Source organism: Cajanus cajan, chromosome 4 (assembly GCF_000230855.2).
Source record: "Cajanus cajan strain Asha chromosome 4, NIPB_CcT2T_4, whole genome shotgun sequence".
NCBI lineage: Eukaryota > Viridiplantae > Streptophyta > Magnoliopsida > Fabales > Fabaceae > Cajanus > Cajanus cajan.
The window spans coordinates 56,304,063-56,324,711 of NC_138520.1; the positions used below are offsets into that span (position 1 = coordinate 56,304,063).

The 20,649-nt window shown below is 32.4% G+C and overlaps 1 protein-coding gene across 3 annotated transcripts in view; it reads right to left on the reverse strand.

Moving 5' to 3' along the window:
- The window catches only part of LOC145956858 (naringenin 8-dimethylallyltransferase 2, chloroplastic-like), a 42,512-nt gene that overhangs the window by 6,861 nt on the left and 15,002 nt on the right, over positions 1-20,649 (reverse strand). For 2 of the 3 annotated variants that reach the window (XM_083072641.1, XM_083072639.1), the window contains exons 3-5: positions 7,542-7,816; positions 7,270-7,353; positions 7,091-7,165 (exon numbers count right to left, since the gene is read on the reverse strand). In XM_083072641.1, the coding sequence (XP_082928767.1) occupies positions 7,091-7,165; positions 7,270-7,353; positions 7,542-7,816 (434 nt within the window). Of the gene's footprint in view, positions 1-7,090; positions 7,166-7,269; positions 7,354-7,541; positions 7,817-9,026; positions 9,073-20,649 lie in introns of those variants that run through there. The other variant, XM_083072640.1, reaches the window with a different exon arrangement.

Sequence of the window (20,649 nt, forward strand, 5' to 3'; positions counted from 1 at the left end):
AAATGGTGTACCAAATAATTTTTAAATATATTAAAAATTTGTTAATTAAATCTATACATAAAATTTTTAATTTAATAGTTGGATCATTAAATTTTTTTATAAAATATAAGTCATTAAGTAAAATAATTTTAATTAGATTTACTCTTAGAATAAGTAGATTTCTCTTCTATGTATATAAGTTATCAGTTTAACATCCTTGTAACTTAAAGCATCCCAAAAATTAATACATATCCAACAAAGTATTATTGATAAAAATATAATAAAAGGAGAACAAATAACAAAAACATGAGAAGGACAAAATCGAAGGCCATGAAAAAGAAAACTCTGAGAATCTATAGTTAGGAACACCAAACCCATTCTGAAGGACTGGGGCACGCCAACCATGGAATTGAAAGCACAAACCATTAATAGAGAATCACTTTCTAATAACCAAATCGTGGTCCAACCCTTTTGGGCAATGATCTCTATTGTAGTAATATCAACCAACAATTTCAAATTGAGAGAGTGCAAGTTAGCAAGAGGTAAGGTAAAGCTTCCAATTAACAAACCTAGGTTTTTTTATAAAGATACTTGCACAAACGAAGCCAAACTAGGAGAGCCCCAAGCAACTCCACCGGTGTTTCATTTGATTCAACCCAAAAGAGGGGGATGCCAAATTACTTCTTTAATCCTAGGAGCCCAAGATGGGTGACCAAGAACATGAAAAACTTGGAGAATATCAAAATCATTCATGGAATTGAACATGGTGTTGTTTCTAAGATTACTGGCTAGAGTAGTAACAAACAAAATATTATGGCGAACAGAGAGAATGGTGAAAGGGTCATTTTTTATATCTAGCTTTATTTTGAACCACAGTAGATTAACTATTAGTGAGGCAATGACATCCTGAACCCGCTTGCTATGACAGAAATAGAAGCCTGGACCAACAAAGGGAAAGATGTAAAATTTAATTGTCATTTTAACAAGGCTTCAAGCCAAGTCCAAAGTGTCCTCGCAAAATTGCACTTTATATAAAGTGAAAGTCTCCCAAAGCCATCCCACACTGAGAACAAACTCAGACAAAAATGCAATCATTGTTCACTAAATTGTCATCAAAAGGAAATTATCCATAGAAAAGCCACCAAACCAAGAAAGAGCGAGCTAGAGGAATGCAAGAAGGCCAAATAGGTTATGCCAGCCACAATATTGGATCTCAGCCTAAACATCCCTAAAAGATAGATCACTTAAAACATATGGATGCCAAACTGCACCATCTTCTTTCTAATAAAAAAGCAATAACAATATCTTGGATTAAACGAGCAACATTTGGAAAATCCCAAGATTGAGGGAAGAGACCAGGCATCAAAATAACTATAGGATCCAAAACACTCGCATGAAGCTTAGAATGAAAGTGAACAGAAAAGCCAATAAGGTCAAAAATGGGCTAAGAGAACCATTTGTCGATCCTAAAATTAATAGAAGAACCATCCCCAAGCTACCACATAGAATTGTTATCAACATGTGATAGAGAAGAACAATTTTTCTAAGACAAGTAGAGGAAAAAATGTAGGAAATTATAGGTTGTCCATTACAAATCCACCAAATCCATCGGGCCGGGGCAATAATCCCATCTGCATATTCCTACTGGAAACAGCCAACTGAACCTCTTCCTTAGTAGGAACATTAGACAACATGACAATATCTTTTAGAGAAACTAAGGAAGGAACATGTCCACCAAACAATATAATAATATGCAACACCTTTAAGAGTATAAATTTTTAAGATAAATGTTATTTATCTACTTTAAAATCTACTTTAAGATTAAAAATAATAACTTTAGATTTTAGAAGGATGAAAGTCAAAAGAAATTATAAGAATCAAAATCTAAATTTCTTCATTTTCTAAAGACCAAAAACAACATTCAAAATTTTAAAGGTTGAAAGACAGAATTTATTTTATAGAAACTAAAATCAAAATTAAACATGTTTATCTTACAATAACGAAAATATATTTAAGTTTTTTATATATTACTCGTGGGATCAAAACATTCCGTATCTTTATATTTTTTTTAAAGATATTTAGGAATTATCAATCTTTATTGAATCGATTAGTGTTATATTTAGCCTTCAAAAACCTTGAGATTTCAAGTTTAAGTCTTGAATTTGTAAGAATAGTTAATTTTTAATATTATTTTTTATTATTTTAAAATTTAAGAATAAAACAATTAAAAAATTATGTAAAAAAAATAGGAAATCATTTTTATATATAAGTATAAATTTACGTTATAATATAGTTATTAACCTAAAATTAATTCATTTAAAAAATATACAGTATATTAAATTTATAAAAAAAAATGTGATTGGTTCCTCATAGGTTTACCCAACCCCACAAAATCCAAGTGAAAATAGAGATTAATTTTAAAAATATAAATTTGTCTATTTAAAATTCGAACTCAAATCTGCTCCACCTTTTATGGAAAGGGAAATCAAACCTAGTTCGCTTTTTCCCATCCTTATATCAAATTTGTTGTGGTTTGGGGGTTATCACACACGTATACATGTCTCTACATTGATAACATATTGTTTACTTTAGACTTGGTCCTCACGGTTTTACTTTTGGATATCACCCAAAAGACCTCTCTACTAATGGAGACAATCGTGTGTATATAAATTCATGTCCCCACACTACAAGAAAATGACAATTTTGTGACAGTTATATGGTTTACATTGCGATGGTTAGAACTACCGCAAAGACACCATTGTGACGGTTCACCAATTGTCACAAAAATGTCCGTCACGAGTGAATTTTGCGATGGTTACTGAAATCGTTGCACAAACCATCGTAAAATTGGAATTGCGACTCTTACAGAAACCAACGCAATAACTGCCTCTAAATCAGACGCTAAATATTTATTTTTTATTTTATTAAATTTTATAGACATCTCAAATTCTGTCGCTATGATCTTCTCAAGGATTCTATTTCACAATACTTCACTTTTTAACATGTCTTGTCCTTACTTACACAGTTTCTGGGAAACTTCCCAGAAGGTCACCCATCCCTATATTACTCCAAGTCAAACACACTTAACTGTGGAGTTCTAATGAGATAAGCTACAAAAAAGCAGATACATGTTGTCAGTATAAGTAGTACAAATTAATTAATTCATTTAAGTCATTCTCAACTATACAATCTCATACTTATATTATCTTTGGATCCTTCTCATTCTAGTGACTGAACCGTTATAAATATATAATAATTATATTACTAATAATAATTATATTATATTTAATTAATCTTTATTTATATATATACTTACTTTTATAATTAACAATCTACTTATTTCTATTTAAAATTAATATTATGATACAATTTAAATTATTTATTATAAATTTAAAAGTTTAAATAATAATTTATATATTTTAAAATGAGAAAGGTTATAATAATACCGGCGTAACTTATACTAAGTATTACACCACTTAATAATTTTATATTGAATGTGAATTTTGTAAATCCAACCGTTAGATTGAAAGTTCATATCACTTTATATATTTATATCAATTTTTTTTTAAAATTGAACAACTTGAAGGTAATCAAAATGTTTATATTTTAGTATATTTTGAAATGTATATATTACGTCAATTTTGTTTTACAAGAATGAAGTATCAAATCATCTTGAATTAATATAAATTTTTGTATATGTGATCTAAGAGTAAAAAACTTTCAATCTAACGGTTGAATTTATAAAATTTACATTTAATATAAAGTTGTTGAGCGGTGTAATACTTAGTAAAAGTTACACTGGTATTATTATAACCCTTCTCTTTTAAAATATTATTTTTATAAATTAAATTTTAACATTTTAAATAAATTATTAATCAACTTAATTTATTTATTATCTTAAATCTAAGATATAAAATTTGAAAAAATGTATTTATCCTTGTTTTAATTTATAATTAATTTTTTCTATATTAATTATTAGTAAAATTTAATAACTTTTAATTTAATAATTGGATCGATAAAATTCAACTTACACCATGAGTTATTGAGCGGAGTAACTTTATTAAGAGTTACTTTGTGAGTCATTTGATTCCTCCTCTCTCTCTCTCTCTCTCTCTATATATATATATATATATATATATATATAATTTTGTTGATGATAATTGTGTATCTCATATTAAACAAAAATATATGTAAAATTGTTAATAAAATATAAGTTTATTAAGATAATATAATACTTTCAAAAGAAAAATATTACTTTTGGTCTAGTCTACTATTAAATGTGTTTTTAATCCTAAACTTTATCAAATTTTACCGAAATTTTTGAACAAAATAATATTTAGTTTGTACTAAAAATAACATTTAGATTCTAATTAAATAGGGATTATATATATGTGTATTATATTCAAACCTAGAAGTGATTTTTAAGTTAATATTTGTGAAAAAATAATTTAATTTATCAAATATCTCATATTTAATTAACAATTAAAATAATAAATTTCATAAATTATTTATTAGTTTTCAATATTTTTTATTTAATCCACAATTAAGATGTATTATTAATTTCACTAACACATAAAAAAATGTAACACACACACACACACACACACACACACACACACACATATATATATATATATATATATATATATATATATATATTAATTTTTAGCTTCCTAAGATTAACATAAAACTTTTTTATTCTAAAATAATTTAAAAGACAGAGAAATAAAATTAATATAGTATATTAAAGTATTTTTTTCCTTTTTAACATTTCTAAATGTAATTACATGTCATTATGATTTTATTTTTCTATTTTTTATTGAAAGTAAAATTATATAATTTTGGAGTATACATGTGTTTGTGTGAATTTTTATTTCAGTTTTTATCTTGTAGATTGCGACGGTTTACTATAAACTGCCTCAATATAGATAAATTTTGTGGCAGTTATTTGACCCCATCGCACGAACCATCGCAATGTTGAAAAATTTTGCGACGGTTGGGAGAAACCGCCGTATGAGGGGTCGCAATATTAAAGCGACGATGGTTTCAGGATAATCGTCGCAATTTTCTATTGAAATTCATCATTTTTCTTGTAGTGCCATGTGCATCCTATTATTTGAATGATTTGAGACTTTGCTTGCATCCCAATAATCTTCCCCTCAAACAAAGGACCATAGTTTAACCCCAACAGCGAAAACTATTGATCCACGAGTATTATCTAATGGTGCCATAAAGCTCACTCGCGCTCTAAGTGTTTGCACCGTCGCTCCATCATTACCTCATGATAGTGAGACACACCTTCTAACCCTTTATGTTACTAGGAAGACTCTCTTTCACATGGACCCACTGTTAGAAAGACTTTTGACACAAGAGATCCCAAACTTGGATCCACTTGCCAACCATTATACTTGTCGAGTCGTTCACCTATTCAAACCATCAGCTTTGATACCACTTGTTGTGGTTCAGGGGTTACCACAAACATACACATGTCTCCACATTGGTAAGATATTGTCTGTTTTGGACTCAGCCCTCCCAGTTTTGCTTTTGAATACTACTCAAAAAGCTTCTCTACCAATGGAAACAATTACATGTATATAAATCTGTATCCCTATGTCTATCCTATTATTTGAATGATGTAGAACTTTACTTGCATTCCAACTTCTTAAGAGAATTCACGCAACAAGGCCACATATTAGGAACTTTGTCTCCCCTTTCATTTGTTGCAAAGAATTTGAATCCCAAAGACCTTCTAAAACGAGGTGAGATAACATTCTGACTCACCCAAGGCTATGCAATAAACAAGAGGTTAGGTTTGAGTTTGGCATAAATATGCATAAGAAAAATGAGTTGGCTCATCACACGCAAAACTGCTTTTTTCTGTCCGATCACGGGTTTAGGGTGGAGGAACTGCTATTGTCGCTGCATTTTTAGTTAGCCTAAGCTTCTTTTCTTGAAACTTAGATAGAACCAAAGTGAATTTTGGTTACTCATCCTTATTCTGTGCCTGTTCTCACAGTAGATGCAGTGAAGTGTCATTCACATTGACTCCAACACCCACTAAAGTAACTCTACTGCTTTGAGAACACCTCATGCCCAAAGGGTAATCTTTCATAAATTACTATTTTATCCTCATATGCTCGATGAAGGCCAAGAAATTTGTTGGGCAGCATTAGCTTCAACAAGAAAGAACCAGGGGATGATCGTGATCACCAAGGAAAATCCATTTAAATTACTCATAGCTACCTATTTAACTATCTAAATCGAATCTATTACGGATTTTATCTGTACATGAACATTTTTTTTCCCACCCAAGGTTCGTCTGGTGACCAAGTTGGGATTTACTTAACATAAAGTTAGATAAAATATTCAAATGAAATTAGTATTCAAAAATTAAGCCAAAAATATTTTGAAATTTATATTTTCAAAATAAATCATATCAATATAAAAAAAAATTACTTGTCTCAACAACTCTTTTAATGTATTAAAGTTTAATGACCCAATGGTTAATCTTTTTATATGTTATTTCAAAAACTAAACACACAAATTAGATAAATTGAAGATTTGTAGTTAGGTAATGCTATAATTGACTCATTTATATTTTAAAAATATTAAACAATAAATAAAATTTATTTATTATTAAATAGTTTTAAAATTTTATTGAAAATTGTAAACTTCATTAATAAGAATATTTAATTTAACAATCGATTTATTAAAAGATTGATATATATATATATATATATATATATATATATATATATATATATTTTGATTGGATAAAGTAACTCTACTGCTTTAACAACAACTTCATCCTTGCCCATATAAAGATATTTTTCCTGCTTGTTTATCACGTATTAATTTTAATAAAAATATATTCTAATTTATTTATATCAAACTTTATAAAAGAAATTACAGGTTTCAAAATATTAGGCAAAAGTGAGTAGCATAAGCTCAATTTTGAATGTGAACTAATTTCAATATAAAAATACACCAAGTATAATTTTCAAAACTCAAAATTGGTCTGAGTTGAGTATACCTATATAAAGAAGTCCAAAAGTGGAAAAACAAATTCATGAACTATAAGCATGTTATTCATTTCTAGTAAGTTTAATACCTTGTCTATTTCAAAGTCAGCCAAGTAATTCACGCCTACATTGTATATGTGCATGGGAAAGAAAACTGCCAAGGCCTGAAATATAATTAATTATTCACAAATATTAATTAATGAAGTTAGTTAGAGTCAAATGGCATATGCTGGACATTTTCAAATAACCAACAAATTTGAGTCCCCACCTTCAACAAACCAATAAAAAATATTGGAGAAATATCTGATAATTTCTCGACTGCAAGGAGAGATACAGAAGTTATGTTTATTGCCTGTACACACGAAAACTAATTAAGTAAATCATTCTAAAAGATTCAGAATGTAACAGCTTTTTTTTCCCTAAAATCGGAATAAGTAAATAGTTCTAATTTTTCCCCCTAAAATTAGGTATAGGTTCATACAAAAGAATTAGATTAATATTATATAAAAGATTAATGCAAGAAAAAAGGTTTGACTTAACTGTAACAATCGTTGCGTACGGCCTACTAAATTTGTAAAAAGCATACAAGAAATCTTTGGTAGAGCCCCAAAAGCTTTTAGGATTGGCAATTTGAGGTTCAGATTCAAATGATTCTCCTGCATTCACAACAAAACTTCTAGCACATTCTTGACTTGAGGATCCTACCTCAATGCATCTATAATGATGCTTCATATGATGTTGTTGACGCCTCTCAATGTTATATTCATTATGGATTTTCTGAGTTTTACACCATGAAGCTTTTGTTACGTAACAACCTATAATATCAAAATGTTGAATGTTAGTAGCAGTCAGATTGGAAAGAGATTTTTTTTTTTTTTTTTTACTTTTAGGATAAATATTAAGAGTAAACCATCAATTTCATTCTTGAAGTATCATTCTATTTTCCAAATGATTTCTGAACTAATTTTTTTTAAAATATATATATTTAAGTATTTCTAGAACTATCAGAAATCATATATTAAATAATTCCAAATTATTAAAAAAAATTGAAAGAAAAAAGTCTTCAAATTGATCTCTAATTTTTTTTCCAAATTACATTATGTTAGGAATCAAAATTATAGTTTCTTCATATTATAAGAACCATTTAGAAAAGAGAATAATATTTGGAGGGAAAATTTAATAGTTTATTAAAAAAATAAACACATGTAGCAAAATTTAGTATGAAAATTATAATAACATATATGATTTCCATTGTTCATGTTCTTGGAAAGAGCACACACAAAATCACTACTTGCTTCTTTATGAATACAAATCTTGTCTGCAATACATTGACACAATTAATTAAGAGTATTTTTCCAATAAGTATTTTTATAATCATTTACAAGAGAAGAAAAAATAAAATAATTTTTTCCATAATTTATGGATAAACTAATCTTTAAATATTCTTTTATATTAGTGTTTTCAGAAACATATTTTTAACTTATATATTTTAACTTATGCAAAAACTAGTTTCATTTTTCTTGCTTATTTTCTTATTTTCTTTTTATACAAATTATTTTAAAAAAAAATTATCTAATCAAACTCTAATAGCATTGTAAAAAATGTTAGTTTGGTCTAAATTTTGTGATTAGTCTTTAAGTCTTAAAGTCTGGAATTTAAATCTTTGATTTACTTAAAAAAAAAAAAATTGACGTTGAAAATATAATCTTAATTTAGATAGAGACTAACTCAGACAAAGTCTAAGGATACTCTCATTAATATGATGGTAAAAAAAATAAATACTAGTTTTATCACAAATCCTCTTCAGTATTTTAACAATCCAAGTAATTGTAATTATGCTTTTAATTTTTGTAGTGGACACAAAAAAGACGGGACAAGTTGACTTAGTTGATTAAGTGGGTTGAAAATCCTAACCATTCCTTGATGGTAGTGGGTTAATCTACCAAATTTTGTTTTAATAAGTTGACCTACCAAATAATAATAACCATATTGGTAAAAAGAAATTTTTAAAAAATACAAACTTACATATGTACAACATTACTGTTGCAGGTTGCATCAATTGTCCCGTGGCGGAGGCTAGGTGGGCCAAGTCACTGTCGAATCATGGCGCTTGGGCTACTACGCTCTTAAGTAAAAAGAGTTGTGCCCTGACTATCAGCTATAGCTTTTGACCTAGTGGTAAGCGCTCGATCCAACAATTGGTATCTAGAGCAAGGTTCTTGAGAGTTATTCAAGATTTCAAAAATGGCCAACAACAATTTACCCTATGGTGAGGGTGTGTCTATTCATAGACCTCCTGTTTTCAATGGTGAAAACTATGTCTATTGGAAAATTAGGATGAGAATTTTCATTGAAGCTATTGATATTGCTGTATGGGATGCTATAGAAAATGGACCCTATATACCTATGCAAAAAGATGATGATGGTGAGCTTAAGGAAAAACATTGGAGTGAGTGGAGTGATGAGGAAAAGAAAAGAGCCCAACATGATAAGAGAGCAAAAAACATTATAATATCAGCATTGTCTATTGATGAATTTTTTAGAATTTCACAATGCATATCTGCTAAAGAAATGTGGGATACTTTGCAAGTCACTCATGAAGGAACAAGTGATGTGAAGAGATCAAGAAAGCATACTCTCATAAGAGAATATGAGCTGTTTAGAATGCAAAATGGTGAATCTATTTCTGATTTTCAAAAGAGATTTACAGACTTTATAAATCACCTTGTTGACCTTGGCAGGAAATTTGAGAAGGAAGAGCTGAATTTAAAAGTGCTGCAATGCTTGGACAGATCATGGCAAGCAAAGGTGACAGCCATTTAAGAATCAAAGGATTTGACCTCCTTGACATTAGCTACTCTCTTTGGGAAGTTGAGGGAGCATGAGCAAAAGCTGCACATATTTGATGAACATGAGCAGCAAGATAAGAAAGGCAAAGGAGTGTCATTGAAAGCCCTGAAATCTGCCAAAGGTAAAGAGGTGTGTGAAGAAACAAGCTCCGATGATTCCGAAACCGAGAACTTCAATCTGCTGGTAAAGAAGTTCAGAAAGTTCATGAGAAGAAAGAAGAATTCCCCCTACAAATTCAATAAAAAGACAAACAAGAAAGAGGAAGCAAGCACATCCTCCTTTAATTGCTTTGAATGTGGTAAACCGGGACACATGAAAGCTGAGTGTCCAAATCTCTTGAAGAAGCAACAAGAGGAGAAGAAATTTAAGAAAAATGGAAAAGGGAAGAGAGCCTACATTGTTTGGGAAGATAATGACTCAAGCACATCAAGTGATGAATCTGAATGTGAGGAGAATAACCTGTGCTTGATGGCTGGAACTGACCATGACACAATTGTAAGTGACTCTGACCTTGAATCCAATCCGGATTATGATCAGCTCCAAGAAGCTTTTATACAAATTCATGAAGAAGCTGTCAAATTAGGTGCCTTAAATTCAAAGTTGAAAAACAAGCTGAAATGGTATGAGAATGCTTTAATTAAAGCTGAACAAGAGCTTGAAGATTTGAAGCATGAGCATGAAAATCTTCAAACTATGTTTAACTTTAGTGAAGCTCACTCCTCAAAGGATGTTTGTGAACATTGCAAAATTTTTGAAAAAGAAAATGTTGATTTGAAATCAACTCTTGCAAGGTTCACTAATGGAAATGAAAACTTGAACATTCTTTTGGGAAAACAAAGAAACACTTTTGATAGGAGTGGACTTGGTTTTAACCAAGGTATGAGCATGCCATTTAAGTCAAAGAAAGAAGCTTTTGTGAAAAATCAAAATTTTAGAAAATTCAAAAGCAACTTTTCTAGACAAACAACTTGTTTTTATTGATGCAAAAGAGGCCATACAATTAAGAACTGCTATTCTAGGAAATATGGAGTTCCAAATGGAGAAATGATTTGGGTTGAGAAGAGTCAAAGTCTGAGAACTAACCTACAAGGACCCTCCACATGGGTACCTAAATTTTTCCTCTGATTTTTTGTTGTAGGAATGCTTGAGGGCCAAAAATTTACTTTGGTATCTTGATAGTGGCTGCTCAAGGCATATGACTGGAGATCCTTCAAAATTCACAAATCTGAAATTGAAGAATGAAGGGTATGTTACATATGGTGATAATAATAAAGGAAAAATTCTTGGCCATGGCAATGTTGGTAATCCCTCCTCTCAAACATTGATTGAAAATGTTTTGCTTGTTGATGGCTTGAAACATAATTTGCTGAGTATTAGTCAATTGAGTGATAAAGGCTTTAAAATTGAATTTGATGATACATGTTGCTTGATATGTGATAAAAAGAGTAAAGAAATCAGATTCATTGGTAAAAGAATTGACAATATATATATGCTTGACTTAGAACACTCTATAACAATGTCAAACACTAAGTGTCTAATAACTCAAGAAGAAAACATATGGCTTTGGCATAGGAGAGCTGCACATATTCATATGGACCATTTGAATAAATTGAGTAGGAAAGAGTTAGTGGTTGGTCTACCTAAACTCAAGTTTGGAAAAGACAAACTATGTGATGCTTGTCAAAAGGGCAAGCAAGTGAAGGCTAGCTTTAAAAGCAAAAATCAGATTTCCACATCTAGACCTTTGCAATTAATTCACATGGATTTGTTTGGTCCTTCAAGAACCATGAGCTTAGGAGGAAACTACTATGGCTTAGTAATTGTTGATGACTATTCTAGATACACATGGGTTATGTTTCTTGCAAACAAAAATGATGCTTTTAATGCCTTTAGAAAATTTGCCAAACTTGTTCAAAATGAGATGTGCTCAAACATCACCTCTATAAGAAGTGACCATGGAGGTGAGTTTCAAAACATGATGTTTCAAAAGTTCTGTGAGGAACATGGTATAAACCATAATTTCTCAGCACCTAGGACACCTCAACAAAATGGGGTTGTTGAGAGGAAAAATAGGTCCTTAGAAGAACTTGCTATAACAATGTTGAATGAAACAAACTTGCCAAAATATTTTTGGGCTGATGCTATTAACACTGCTTGTCATGTGTTAAACAAAGTTCTAATTCGGCCTATATTGAAGAAAACACCCTATGAAATATACAAAGGAAAGAAGCCTAACATTTCATATTTTAGAGTGTTTGGGTGTAAATGCTATGTGCTGAACAATGGGAAAGAGCAACTTGGAAAGTTTGATGCAAAGGCTGATGAAGCAATCTTTCTAGGATACTCTACAAATAGTAAGGCTTATAGAATTTATAATAAGAGAACTCTAGTTGTAGAAGAATCTGTCCATGTGGTATTTGATGAGTCAAATAAGCAAGAGTCTAGGCAAATTGAAATTGAAGATTTAAATGAGTTGCTTGATCAATCCCTATTGGAGAATGAACCTAATGAAGTGCCTAAGGAGAGTGAATCACTTGAGAAAGCAAAGGAAACATGTGAACAATTGCCTAAGGAATGGAAAACCACAAGAGACTTATCAATGGACAACATAATTGGAAGCATTGGTAAGGGTGTTTCAACTAGGAGTGCAATTAAAAATATTTGCAACACCATTGCATTTGTGTCACAAGTTGAACCTAAGAACGTTGATGAAGCACTTAAAGATGAGCATTGGTTAATGGCCATGCAAGAGGAACTAAATCAGTTTGAAAGAAATGAAGTGTGGGATTTAGTGCCATTACCAAAAGATCATCCAATTATTGGAACTAAGTGGGTTTTCAGAAATAAGCTTGATGAATCTGGAATAATTCTAAGAAATAAGGCAAGACTAGTGGCTAAGGGGTATAATCAAGAAGAGGGAATTGACTATGATGAGACTTTTGCCCCTGTAGCAAGGATAGAAGCCATTAGATTACTTCTTGCTTACTCCTCTATAAAGAATTTCAAGCTCTATCAAATGGATGTGAAAAGTGCTTTCCTCAATGGATTTATACAAGAGGAAGTATATGTGGAACAGCCACCTGGCTTTGTGGACTTCAAGAATCCTAATCATTTGTACAAGCTCAAAAAGGCACTCTATGGCTTGAAGCAAGCTCCTAGATCTTGGTATGATAGGCTGAGCAAATTTCTAATTGAGAGTGATTATGAAAGAGGAAAGGTGGATAATACATTGTTTGTCAAGAAGTTTAAAAATGATACAATGTATGTACAAATATATGTGGATGACATTGTGTTTGGATCTACAAATACCTCTCTATGTAAAGAATTTGCAAAAATCATGCAAGGAGAATTTGAAATGTCAATGATGGGAGAGCTTACATTCTTTTTAGGATTGCAAGTTAAACAAATGCATGATGGAATTTTCATAAGTCAAAGCAAGTATTGCAATGAACTTCTGAAAAAGTTTGGTATGGGAGGGTGTAAGGAGGCTGCCACACCAATATCAAACAATTGCAATCTTGACTTAGATGAGAAAGGAATTGCTGTTGATAGTTCAAAGTATAGAGGCATTATAGGATCGCTCTTGTACTTGACAGCAAGTAGGCCTGACATAATGTTTGTTGTGTGCCTATGTGCAAGATTCCAAGCTAATCCTAAAGAATCTCATATGAAGAGTGTGAAGAGAATTCTTAAGTATTTGAAAGGTACAACAAATGTGGGGTTGTGGTATCCAAAGGGAGTCTCACTAAGTCTGATAGGTTACTCAGATTCAGACTATGCTGGGTGTAGACTAGATAGGAAGAGCACAAGTGGAACTTGTCACTTGCTAAGTAGTGGACTTGTTTCATGGCATAGTAAAAAGCAAGCTTGTGTTGCTTTGAGTACAGCTAAGGCTGAATATATAGCTGCTGGAAGTTGTTGTGCTCAAATTCTTTGGATGAAACAACAACTAAGAGATTATGGAGTTGAGTTGAACAAAATTCCTTTGAGGTGTGACAATACTAGTGCAATAAATTTGACCAAGAATCCTGTGTTGCACTCAAGAATAAAACATATTGAAATAAGACACCACTTTTTGAGAGATCATGTTCAAAGGAATGATTGTGTTGTAGAGTTTGTGGAAACAAGCAAGCAATTAGCTGATATTTTTACAAAACCTCTACCAAGAGAAAGATTCAACCAATTGAGAATTGAATTAGGAATAATCAATGAATCAAGTTTGAATTGATTATGCTTTGAGAATGGAAGTAAGATATGTGTGGAAGAAAGTATCAGTGACAAATAAGACTTGGTAAAATTTAAGAAATGTTAAAATTTCTGAGAAGCAAAACTTCTCTGGAATAATTGATTATCTTAAGATATAATCGATTATCTTAAGTAATTCATGGAAATAATCGATTATCTTGGGTAATAATCGATTATCTGGAACATGAAGAATTTCAAGAGTCTCTGAAATTAATCGATTATTTGGGTAATAATCGATTATCTGGTAAGAAGGAACTCAAGAGTCACTGTAATAATCGATTATCTTGGGAAATAATCGATTATCTGAGTAGTGGAATCTGAAGAGTCACTGGAATAATCGATTATTCTGTAAATAATCGATTATCTGGGTTGTGTTAGGAGAAACTACCCTCTGTAACAATCGATTATCTTGAAAATAATCGATTATCCATATCAGATTTCGTTTTTAAGAGATTTTACTGATGCAAATAATCGATTATTTGCATAAATAATCGATTATCTGGGCGGTTCTTTTAAAATTTCCTAAAACGGTTATCTACGCGCCAACTCTTAAACTACCCATTACTCTTATACCCAGAACGTGCTAGGGCATAAAAACACCTCCCACAACCTCTCTTCTCTCATTCTCTCATGTTCTCTCAACTCTTAAAACCCTAACCCTCTCAAATTCTCTCAAAATCTCTCTTCTTCTTCATTTTCTTCAAGACCCATCCATGGCATCTTCATCCAAAAGACCAAAGAAGCTTGAAGTGAGGGGGAGCAAGCGTCCTCTTCCCTCTGGGCAGCTAATTACGAAGTGGTTTGCGGATGAGAAAGCTCAAGAATACTACTTTGAGTGGTACGCCGGTCGGAGAATCATTCCTCTAAAGACCTTGAAGCTTGATTGGTTCAAGAACGAGGGTTTTAGCTTTCCAACCCTTCTAGAGCACCAGGAGCTGAAGGCATTTTTAGAGATGGATGGACCCTACTATCCTGAGTTAATCAGGTTATTTCTCTGCTTTGCCTCAACTAATGAAGGGGTTATGCAATCTGTGGTCAAAGGGAAGCTGATCAGGTTGGATGGACCGACATTGAAAGCGGCTGCGGGTCTGAGTGGCACCGGAAAGGAGAAACCCCAACCCTTCAACTTTGGGGATTTTGAGGAGCTGACCACATTCCAGGATTGCCAAAGGAACCCTCTGAACACCAATTACGAGAAATTCTTAGCGGGAGGTATGAATAACTCTCGTTTAATTTCTTTTATTATTGCTTGGATGTTAAAACCCAGGTTACACAATCATGCTCAAATGTCAAGGGATGACATTTTGTTGATGCATGTCATTAAGAAGAAAATTAAAATTGATTGGGTGTCAGTAGTAAACGATTGTATATGGAAAGCAAGGAGAAAGGAAGACGGACCGATTCCATATGCTCTTTTGCTATCTAAAATTTTTGAGAATGTTGGAGTAGATTTGACAGGTGAAAGAAAAATTGTGTTGCATGCTTCGAACAAAATAGAAAAGTCTTCGCTGCATCACATGGGGATGCTCAAGCAAGAAGACAAGTGGGTGTTTAAAGGTGATGTACCCCCTACACTGGAGCCGGCAACAGATGAAGACGGTGTTCCGTCTCAAGATGAGGATCAGCCACCACAGGTGGAAGCTGAGCCTGGAAGGGAGTCTGAACCAGAACTGAAGCCATTCTCACCGTTTGAGCAAATAATGATCAACAAGATGGATGCAATGATGGAAATGTCAAGAAGGCATGAGTCCTTGTTTTCTGGAATTCTTGACAGATTTGATGATTTGGATTATGAAGTGAGACTGATCAAGACCCAACTTGGCATTCCGGACGATGAGGATTGATCCGTGTTCTGTTTTTTGATTAGTTTTAATTAGGACTTTTAATTCTGTTTTGGAACAATTAATTTCAATTTGGTTGTAAGATTTTTTTGTTCTGAACAATTTACATTCTGATGAAATTTGGATTTTCTTTTGCTGATTTGGTGGTCTGAATATGGTATCATGTTATGGTTTGCTTGACTGATGCAAAAGTGCTCTATTTTGTGAGCATATGAGTTGCTATTTTGGTTTTGATTGGAATACTCTGTTTTTAATATTGTGGTAATGTTTTTCTTGACTTGATTTGGTCTGAACTATGGCTAAATGGTGCACATATGATTGGTTTGGTTTGCTGAATCAAAGTTTCATTTTGGTTATTGCTGGACATACTCTATACATGGCTTATATTTGAAAAACTTGGCTTACTTTGTTTTTGATAATGCCAAAGGGGGAGAAATGGTAGTATGGTATGTGTATAGTTGTTTTTTCAAATGGTATGGTGTTGTATAGTTGTTTTGCAGGTATTGTGCTTGTGTGTGTATTGTGCAGGCTGGAATGAGTTGAAGGCACAAATGGCTGAAAATTTTTGAAGCACAATAGCATTGGGTTGATACAATATGAATCATGGGTTGTCATCATCAAAAAGGGGGAGATTGTTGAGCTTAGGAGAGCTTGAAGCTTCAAAGAGTTTTGATGATCACAACAAGTATACAACAACAACTTGGAGCACAAAAACAAAGTTAAAGAAGAGTCAAGAAAATGCTATGAAATGAAGCTATGTAATAGAACTTAGGAAATAAATTGTTTTGAATGTGTTTTTATATTTTGTGTGCTTATTATGCTTTGTGCATAATCAAATCTTATCTAAACCAAGTAGAGAGTATATGATGATGAGTTAAAAACATTGGAAAGTTATTTTGAGTCTTAAAATGAAGTTTTAAGAACTAACTCAAAATAATCGATTATTGTTAAATATAATCGATTATTTCAGCAAATAGGCTAAATGGGATGCCTTGCTGTAATAATCGATTATTTGCCGAAATAATCGATTATCCCAGGAACAACTCTCTGGAATAATCGATTATCCAGCTAAATAATCGATTATATTGTTCTTGGTTGATTTCCAGAAAATCTGAAGAACAAAATAATCGATTATTCTTTAAAATAACCGATTATCTGTGTCTGAAACTTTTATAAATAGTTTGAACTTTGAGAAACTTCAAACATGAGTTAGAACTGATAATCAATTTGTGAAAAACGTTTTTGTGAGTCTTTGTGACATCTTGGAGAGTTTTCTTTGTGAAATCCAAGAGTGAAAACGTTTGTGAAAAGCTTTGGTAGAAGATCATCATCATTATATTCTTGAAAGGGGAAGATAAATATTTTTTCAAGAATTCCAGGTGAATTCGTTCCTTTTATTCTTTGTGAATCTTTGTGGAAAATCTTGAGAAGGGTTTCTCAAGTGGTAAGGTTTCTTGTAGTGGGTTCTACAAGGGGTGCTTTCTTGGGGTCAAGAAAGTGGTTAATTTTAGTGTTGAAGTATATGCATGTGTGTGTGCTTGTAAACCTTCTTGCTTAAGATAGTGGAACAAATCTTAATCAGGTGTTGATTAAGGACTGGATGTAGGTCACATGTGGAGTGGCTGAACCAGTATAAAAGACTTGTGCAATCTTCTTCTACCTTATCTTTTACATTGTGCAATTTCTTGGTTGAACCTTAAAGAAGATAAAACTTGATTAACAAGTGTATGTGAATCTTGATGGTTTAAATCTGTAATTGAACATTATTTTTGAACCTCATTATGTTGTAATCAAGTGAGCATATTGCATTCATATTTTCATAATAAGTCTTTAGAAGAGCTTCATTTGGAAATTCTGTCATAGAAAAGTTTTGATTGAAATTAAGATCCAAAATACTCTGATAAATTTTTAAAGGGTCATTGAATCCAATTCACCCCCCTCTTGGATTGTGCCATTCTTTTCTAACAATTGGTATCAGAGCCAAGGTCATGAGTTCGATACCTAGCGGGGCAATTGCTGAGGGGGAGATTGTTGCAGGTTGCATCAATTGTCCCGTGGCGGAGGCTAGGTGGGCCAAGTCACTGTCGAATCATGGCGCTTGGGCTACTGCGCTCTTAAGTAAAAAGAGTTGCGCCCTGACTATCAGCTATAACTTTTGGCCTAGTGGTAAGCGCTCGATCCAACAATTACATATGTACAACATGATTAAAAATATTTGCATTAAAATTAAAAGGTTAAAACCTTTATTTGGTCCTGATAATATTTTTTTGTTTCAATTTAGTCTCGCTTTAATTTTTTGTTTCAATTTGATCCCTAATAATTTAAATTATTGCAATTTGGTACTTCCGTCCAAATGATTTAAACGAAGTTAACTGTTGGCCACGTGGATGCCAGGTGGATGCCACGTAGATGGATGCCAAATTTCTTGAATACACCTGAAACCAGAACGGCCTATTCTGATTGCACTCTTGGTGTGTAAACTTTGTACCTGGAACGGGCCGTTCCAGATGCAAAATTTACACACCAATAGTGTAACTAGAACGGGCCGTTCTGGTTTCAGAACAGGCCGTTCTGGTTCCAGAACCCATGTTGTTAATCGTGCAAGAAAAAAAAAACCCAATTTACAAGGCATTTCAATCACTAGATTTGGTAATATTGTCAATGGGGATTGATAACTTCAATTGCTAAACATTTGGGCTATACATTATATTATTAAGGACGATGCAGTGTATCACTAAGGACAATGGTAGCAGGTTTTATTTCATTGTTAGTCAAACTGGAGTGAACCACTTACTACCAAATTGACACTATACAGTCAAGGATGAAACGAAACGATGTTTTCCCTTGAAGTCATTGATGATGTACCCCAACAATAACAACCTGTTCTTGAGGAGGTACAACCTAAATTTTTGTGATTTAGGGTTTTCCTTCAGCGTTACCCAGATGATTTCCTTTCTTAGTAATTTCTTTGAACTTTTTTAGTATATGTTATGTTCTGAATTTTTATTTTCAGTTTCTCAACCATGTTTCTGTCTTTGAATTTATGATATGTTATGAATTTTTATTTTCAATTTTTGAACTACATTGCGGCATTTTGATCAACACATGTATGAAGTTGGCATTCTGGAACGGGCCGTTCTGATGCACACATGGTGTCTTAAATTTGCATTTGGAACGGCCCATTCCAGTTGCAAATTAAATTAACACATAACTTGTTCAATCAGAACGGGCCGTTTTGGTTTCAGAACGGACCATTCTGGTTCCAGGTGTATTCATGAGATTTGGCATCCACGTATGCATCTACGTGGCATCCACGTGGCATCCACGTGGCCAACAGTTAACTCCGTTTAAATCATTTGGACGGAAGTCCGAAATTGCAATAATTTAAATTATTGGGAACCAAATTGAAACTAAAAATTAAAGTGGGACTAAATTAAAACAAAAAAATATTATAAGGGACCAAATAAGAGTTTTAACCAAATTAAAAATAATAAAAATATCATAAAACGCTACACCAATATCATTTAAAATTAGATTATCATTAATAAATCATAATGAACTATAGTTTTAATGTGTTAAACTACTATCAAAAGGTAAAATAAAATAAAAGTAAACAAGTCAATATTGATTATCTTTCAAATAGGAAAAAAGGTTTCAAAAATTGATTCACTTTGACCTATAGCATTTAAAATAGGTTTAGGAGACATGTTCATTAGCACAAAAGAGACCTTTTATGTCTGTTATTTTAGATTTTTTACGTTGGAAAAAAGTCTGACGTTAATGCGGGAGACGTAAATTTACATCAAGTGTTTTAGCCGACGTAAAATTATGTCGGACATCTCCATGCTCAACGTAAAATGGTTGATAGATAAATAAAAAATAAATCTAAATCCGTAAACATGTCCAAAAAATACTCAAATGCTTCAATCCAATCAGAGAGATAGGTCTAAAATAAAAAATGGGTCTTGCCGCCGTGCACCGTGAACGGAAAACACCCAAAGGTCTATCACCACTGTTGCCGAAAATCGTTGGAGAGGAAAACAGTGTCATGAACACTCGCGTGCAGGAGTAAAACAACATTTTTACAAAAAAAGATTAACACACACATGAAAGCACTAACCTCAATTCGTGAAAATGCCTAAATGCTTCAATCCAATTGGAGAGATAAGTTTAGAATCAAAAATGGGTTTCACCACCGTTGTCGTCACCGCTCACCGTCATTGTCGTCACCGCTCACTATCATTGTCGTTGCCAGAAATTGTCAGAGGAAACCGCTAGAGGAAAACATGTAAAAACACTTGCGCGCACGAAAAAGATGAAGGTGCTGGGGGAATAAAATAACTTTTTTACGTCGGACCAAAAGGGGTCAGACATAAAAATTGAAATCTACGTTGGATTTTACTTCATATCTAACGTAGATTTTAATTTTTACGTCGAACCCCCCTTTGGTCCGACGTAAAAAAGTTTAGATTAATTTCAAAAATGTCACCGCGTATTTTTTATGTTGGGTGTTTTTATGACTGACGAGAAAATGGTGACATAAAAGATTGATTTTGCACTGGTGGTTGATGCAAGAGAGTAAAGTTGTAGCTATTAATTTTGGGTGATTGAAAACCTATGAGAGAAACTACCTTACATATGATTTTGAGTTAGTTGCTATAATTTTCATTTTGAAACTTTGGAGTCATTACCTATATGGTTTAAGATTTGAG